The 7,104-nt window shown below is 42.8% G+C and overlaps 1 protein-coding gene across 4 annotated transcripts; it reads right to left on the bottom strand.

Moving 5' to 3' along the window:
• Positions 1–1,057: 1,057 nt before the first annotated feature.
• Positions 1,058–5,672, bottom strand: LOC112984641 (cytochrome c oxidase assembly protein COX20, mitochondrial). 4 transcript variants are annotated; one of them, XM_064509416.1, is made up of 5 exons: positions 5,437–5,672; positions 4,863–4,949; positions 2,629–2,743; positions 2,411–2,474; positions 1,058–1,834 (listed from the first exon to the last, which is right to left on the bottom strand). In XM_064509416.1, the coding sequence occupies exons 1-5, from the start codon at positions 5,467–5,469 to the stop codon at positions 1,693–1,695; spliced, it is 441 nt and encodes a 146-aa protein (XP_064365486.1). In that variant the 5' UTR covers positions 5,470–5,672; the 3' UTR covers positions 1,058–1,692. The 4 variants fall into 4 exon arrangements, with proteins under 4 accessions (XP_064365486.1, XP_025958442.1, XP_025958441.1 ...); XM_026102657.2 differs by lacking the exon at positions 4,863–4,949 and having other exon boundaries at positions 5,437–5,660; XM_026102656.2 differs by lacking the exon at positions 5,437–5,672 and having other exon boundaries at positions 4,863–5,290.
• Between the last annotated feature and the right edge of the window lie 1,432 nt (positions 5,673–7,104).

The following is a 7,104-nucleotide window of genomic DNA, read 5'->3' as shown; positions in this document are numbered from 1 at the left end:
TATGACCTCTTAGCTGAAAGACCCCCTGCTTAGGTTGCAATTCCTTTTCTTATGTCAGATAGCAAAGAATTCAACCATGTATTAAAATAGGGACTTGCTATGTACTTGTTCACAGCTCATTCAGTTTCCCACTGCCACTCCAAGGCCCTTGGAAGCAATACCTCCTACCCCCTCCAAAGAGAAGAAGCCTCTCTCCCCCGCCCCACACAAAACTACGAGAAACATTTTCTCTTCTGAGTTACGGTTAGCTAGGAGTAACTGCTGAGTTTTAGCTTTTCCAGTGAGGAAAGAAAGAGTTTCATCATATTAACTCAAGTTCTCCAGAGACTTTTACATAAACTGTTGAACCGAAAGTCCTCCACAAAAATCCATCCTTATTGTGTTTCCTGCAGAATAAACAGGAGGAATAGAGAACAGAAGGAAACGGAAAGATTACATGATTGTTTTCTTCTTGTGAGAGGCTAATCCACAGAGTAAAGTTTAATTATCTTAGTGTAAACAGCATGTTTGTTTAGTGCTCTCACATATATCTGCAAATTAAAATATGTAGTGCAATGGTGTTGTTTACATCTGGACTCCAAACCTCCCCACACCAACCTGAGACACCAACAGATCACAAAGTCTCTCAGATTAAATACAGGGTTGGGAGAAAGGACTGAATTTGCTCAGAGAATGGCTTTAGACAAGAAGTAGTTTATAGCATAATTTTGAAATCTAATTAAGTCATTTTGCGAAAATAATAAATACCCTATCTCCTTCCTCAGCAAAGGAATACTATGTCATCACTCATCTCTTTACAATTAGATAACACAGTATTTCCAAAGAAGAGAATGTTTCCTTGAAATTATACATCAGTATTTTTAACTAAAGACTTATAGCAAAATACACAAGTAGCACATGATTTTTTTAAACAACTGACCATTACTATTTATTAATAATGTAAATAAGTATTTCACCAACTAAACAGCAGACCGTAGTGTAAGAAAATGTTTTAAATAGAAGAACAGGATTTTAATTAAATTAAAAAATGAGTTACATAAATAGCTTAGACTCCTCCTGAAGTGCAAGTAATTTATTCTTAGTTTCACACAGAGAGAACAATGATGGAATTTTTTCAATTTCACAGTGTATATGAACTATCTGAAGTTGCCCCCTACACTGCAGTTGAAATCTTAAGGCAGCTACTGATATTATCCATCTTGCACAAGCAAAGCATTCACCTACTGTTTAAATGTTCCTGTTTTAAAAACAGCACAGTGAACAGTAGCACCGAAGGATATGCTTACTCAAAGAACAGCTGATGAAAATATTTTCCTATATTTAAATGAGATGTAATTACAACTTTTCTAAAATGAACCATTCTGTTTATAATAAAAGTTACAGTAGTCCAAAAACACTGTCATTAATCCTTTGAGAGCATGCAACAGAACATATCAGTTCCCAAATGTTTAACAGGCCAAAACCAAGGAGGTCATTCCGAACTGTGTACATAGTCATATATACGTACATGAAACAAAGAAAGGCTTGTATACTGATTTAACAGATTCATTATGAGTTTCTTACTTGAATTTGCTAGGAAAAACAGCACGATTTAATCAGTCTCATTCACCTCCCACGTTTACAGGGAAGACTGCCATTTTTGGACCACCTTCCCCCAAACCTGTATTAGACCACAGATTCCTCTATAGCATACTATGAATTGCTTCTTTCATTGCCAGTTTGTTTTCTTTCTGGATCAAGAGAACTGCCTTCAAATAAAATTTTGTTTTTCATTCCTTCTCTAAGCATTCTTTGCCGGATCCTGTGTTGGGCAAAATTGTACCTGCAATAAAACCTAGGGGAGAGGGGGAAAGAAAACATGATTCCCTGCTTCATATTAGTAACAATATCAAATTAGAGTTATTCAACCAGTTGAAAAGTTGAAACCACATATAGTAATGCCAATAAAATTAATTATGAAATAATATAGGTAACTGCTGCTTCTCTAAGGCAAAGATTATGCACCACTTAGGAGACAGACACATGTCCAATGAAAAATACTAATTTCTATAATTTGAATCTTAAGCTCATGAATACTGAGCATGCTGCCTTCATAATTAGGATGGAAGGATAGTACATATGAAGAAAAAAAGAAAGAATTAAGAAAGAAGGAAAGAACAACTGGGTTGTTTTGTCTCTTAGGATTCAAGAAAAATATAGCAACTTTTTAAAAATAGAATATTAACATAAAAAGTCAAGGTCATTTAACTCTTTCTCCTTAAAAATATTTTTTGGGAGAAGGGAGAGGATACTTTGCTAGACAAGTCTATAAAAGATTTTTTCCAGGAACAGCGTGAAAGGTCAAAAGTGGATCATGTTGTACAAAGCTGCCATCACAGGTCTGTCAAAATTCAAGAAACATTTTACATACCAGTATCCTAACATTGTGAAAATAAAGCCACCAACTGCAAAGTCACAAGATCTTCTAACTCTACCTGAAAGAAAAAACAAAAATTCTTCCAAAAATCGGAGAAAGAAACGTGGGTGACTTGGGTTCCTAGCGGTTCCCATTATGTGAATAAATACCAAATAGGAATAAATTTCTCCTTACAAATAAACACAGAAAAGAGAGAAGGAAATAGTACTTACTAGTTGCTAAAAAATGTCCGAGACCCAAAACTAAAGATCCCAGTGAGCCATAGAGTACTGATTCTCGTGCACATGGGACATTTTTAACGTCAAGGAACCCTAGGAGTTTAAAGGACTGTAAGAAAAAAAAAAGAATCTAATTACAAAAACATTTATGATTTAGCTTTATATATAAAAGCTATACTTGAACCCACTTTGTATTCCCCTTTCTAGTAATTTAGCAAAATAATAAGAAAGGTTATCTTCTGAGTTATTACACATAAGTTACCTTGATTTCTGCTCTGCCTTAACTTTATCACTCTATTAGTTTCAACTGCACTTGTACCTGCATAGATAAAGCACAGCCAATAAAACTAACGATGTGTCAACTATCTTATTACATAAATTTAAAGAATTACTTTTGTAGAAGTCTATGATGCCAACTTCATTGTTAAACTGACCGGTACTCTTAGTAGTCAAAAATAAATACTCAAGGCATTCCTATTTCTGAGGTTATATTAGAGCAAAAGATTACCATACACAGCAAACATGGACAGCTGTGTGAAGAATGGTTTCAAAAGAATTAACAATTGATTTATGGACATCATTTTGTATAGACCTGGTGATCTATCCTTCCTATTTAAGATTATAAAAGAACTGCTCCCTCTCTTCCTTTACATTCCCAAAAGAAGGAAGGGAGAAAACCCATAGGAATCTATTATCTTTGCTTAAAAACAACATGCATCACAACAAACAGGTAAAGTTACAGTCCATAATGCAGTTAGTTATACCATGTCATTTTAACATCTGAAAAAGCAAATGTGCTTTAAAAAAGTGAAAAAAAATTACTGGAGAATACACATGTACTAGAGAAACCTTAAACTGAGCAAAGAATAAAAACATTTTTAAACCAGTAATTTTTAACCTAATCCTACATAAAGGATGTTGCATAGAAATTCATCTGTACACAACACTTCAATTTTTAAGTAAACCTACTAGTAAAAATTACTCAGTTATTTCATACCCTGCCCTACATTTATAATCTATCCTAACTTATATCTACCAATTTTCTATTAAATTCTCAGATGGCAATTACAAGCAGCATTGATAAACCCAGCTCTGGACTGAAAGATGTGTTTTTTACTTCAGAGGTGATCGTACTGGCTTTAATACAATATAAGCTTTCTAACCTCAATACAACTCATACTTCTCACCTGACACACATCCTTATAAAAGTGTGTTTGCACCACAAGCAGGAACAGGAAGCTACATATAAGAAGGCTTCAAGAGGACACGTGTCAAAGTTAAAGTGGCTGAACAGGAATAACATCTGCACTTCCTTCTGCAAATAATTCTTTTGTCAGTGATAGTGTGAGAATTCTGTCTTCATCCATTTTGTTGCATTTAAGTCCTTAGACCACCATATACCATGTGTGCAACATTATCAACTAAAATCCAGAAAGATGATTTTTAAATGGTTGTGATTTTTTGTAAAGATATCGTACTTGGACAAAGTAGATGTTCTAGACAGAATGCTGCAGTAAAGCATATGTGAAAAGTAGACAACTCTGTGAGACAAGTTATTGTGAAATACATCTGACTGGCATTAGGGATGGCAAGCATTTCACAACAGCTGGATTTATATGCAAGTATATAATATCCCCATCAATAATTATATCTTTACTCTCTGTGGACAACCATTAGCTGTTTCAACACAATCCCTTTGTACAAATGAGACAAAAAGGATTTGGTCTATATTGGTCTAAGCTCCTCATGAATAATTTCAAGTACTCTTACACGGAAGAAGTCATTTGATATGTTGCTGTTGTTGGCTAAGGTACCCATGCTACATCTGTGCTGCATGATGCATACATTTAAAATAGTGTTTCACCTGTTGCTATAGTTGAAATCATTTGTTACAACTCTACCCTATTGGTACTACTAAGGCTACAATGTCACCAGTGTTTCACCCCAAAGGAGAAAGCCCCAGTAGAAGGGTCTGTGGAAAAAAAGAAAGGTCCTAATCAGCCATACAAAGCCTTAATTCTGTCACCTGAAGGATCATTTTTCATATCTCACTCCATAATTATTTCCACAGGAACAAAGAAGCCTTCTAACACAGCAGGTAAAAGCAGCAGCTCACACAACTGGTGTAAAATAGCCTACACTTGTCCTGCACCGGGCTGGCCACCGGTGCGCGTGCCCCCTTGGCGTGTGCGGCCCCACGGCGGTGCGGGCCGAGGGATGGCACCTGCCTGAACGCGGCTCCGCTTCTCAACGGCTTTTTCAGCGGGGTCGGCGAGCTGGCAGCGCCCGCAGAGCGACGACACAGAATAACAGCACTGGCAATGAAACATTAAAACGCCTGAAAGACCCCAAGTGATCAGAATCTCCTGATTTTTATACATATGCAACAGATCCAACTGGGCCCACGCCGCCCGCGCAGACACAACGGTATCACCCGCCGGCAAAGGAAGCGGTGCCCCCCTCCGGGGCTGGCCCGGCCCCGGCCCCGGCCCCCCTCACTCGGCCGGCGGCGGCCGCGCTTGCTGGGGCTTCCCCGCCGCCCACACCGGCGGGGCGGGGCCGCGCGGGGCGAGCTGCTGCCGCCAGGACTCCTTCGGGCAGCCCCAGCCGCCGCCGCCGCCGCCTGCCCGCTCCCGCCCAGCTAAAATGAGCAGCGGGCGGGATCAGCCGTCGGGGAGGGTCGGGCGGGGGGGGGGGGGGGCAGCACCCTGCGCGGCTCAGGGAAGCCGGGGGGGGGGGCACAGGCCATGGCGGCCCACTGCGTAAGAGCCCCCACTTCCCCCCCCGCGCACCCGCCATTACCTTCTCCGGCTCAGAGTCGCCCTCGCCCGCCATGATGTGGTTCGCAGCAACCCCCTCAGCTCAGCCCCCGCCCCCTCCTCGCACCAGCGAGCCCAGACTACAGCCGCGTAGAGAAGGCCCGCGGAGGGGCCGCTCTAGCTGCCCCGCCCCGCCCCGTCTCTATGGTGCCTGCGCGGTGGGCGGGGGGGGCGAGCGCGCCGGCGCCATTTTAGGTCTAGCTCTGAGATTCCAGCAAAATCCTTTGTTCAGTGAAATGGGTCACGGAGCAGGGCGCGCGCGCGCACGCGCGCACGTACGTGGGGGTGCGCGGGCACGCCGCGGGGGGGGCAGGCGGAGGGAGCGCGGCGCCGCCGCTCGCGCACGCTCCCTCCCACCCCGCGGCGCGCGCCTCTGGCCAGCGGGCGGGAGCGGCGGGTGGGGCCGTTGAGCCGTTGGTGGCCTTGTCGTCGGGGTGCGCGGGGACGGCGGCGGCGCTGGCGGCGGCGCGGTCGGGCCCAGCGTCCCGACTACCCTGCTCGCCGCCCGCGTGTGGCCCAGCCCGACAGGCGCCCTGAGGCTGGTCGCTGTCTGGCCAGTGATTGCAGGCCGCGCCCTGAGGGCTCGGCGCCACGCAGGCTCTTGGCCAGGGCAGGCGGGCTCCTTCGCCTGCGCCTGTGCCACCCGCCTTTGCACCGCCGCCACGGCTTGGGATTTTTTTTTCCTGTTTTGTTTTTCTTCTGTGAAGAGTGCTATGGCAGCCAAGATGCTCTGCCAACCTCACGACCTTGTGCCATGTCATTTGTGTACTCGGCACCTCATGCAGAGGGAATGTCACAAGCCCTCTGTATGTGTCTGTCTTGCTTTTTAGATTGGGGCACTCCTTGCCACAGACAGCAGCCCTTGTTTTGGGGTTTACTATCAAAACAACGTATTTAGAAGTGCCTGAATTTAATAACTTACTATGTGCTCAATACTGTACCATAAATACTCAAAGAGAGGCCCTGCTGCAGTCTAACAGCATGATCTGGGACCCAGCCTGGTTTAGCTGAGTTATTAAAGGCAGACTAATAACAGGATGTAAGAGGTGAAAAAGCAAATACTGTAAACGTGGTCAGTGAGTAGCACCTAATGGGAGAAGGAAGATACAGGATACTTCAGTGAGTGTAGGTGCCTGAACCATACAAACATCAAGAAGGGGGAAAGGTTATTTTCAAAGACAGCAAGGGATAACCCAGAGGGCTGGAATATGATTAAGAAAAAATCACACTGAACTGGGAGAAAAATGCACTGGTGATAGGATAAAGCAGATGGAAGAAAAACCATTTTAAAGGATGTGCTCTTGAAAATGATCTCGTTTAGTGCATTTACAACTAAATTAGATAAAACACTAGTGTGTGTTCCATAGGAGTAAATCCTGTGTTAAATCCAGTAGGTATACTGGAAATGATGCCTTACATACATAAATTTACCTGTAGTAACATCTGAAGAGGTAAATGGTGCTAAGTAACATAAGGTAGAATTTCATAAGGGGAGAGATACTGGAAAAATACATTTTGCTGCAAGAAAACAAGTCTCTATCTCCTAGAGTAGTGAATTACAGGGTGGGTTCAATTTAGGACCTTTTCCATCTCAGCAATGAAGTTTAAGATGAGAGATGTATTGCCTTGTTCATTGATTTAAAAAATATAT

This window comes from Dromaius novaehollandiae, chromosome 3, assembly GCF_036370855.1.
Source record: "Dromaius novaehollandiae isolate bDroNov1 chromosome 3, bDroNov1.hap1, whole genome shotgun sequence".
NCBI classification, from domain to species: domain Eukaryota; kingdom Metazoa; phylum Chordata; class Aves; order Casuariiformes; family Dromaiidae; genus Dromaius; species Dromaius novaehollandiae.
This window is presented reverse-complemented; position numbering and strand designations above follow the sequence as displayed.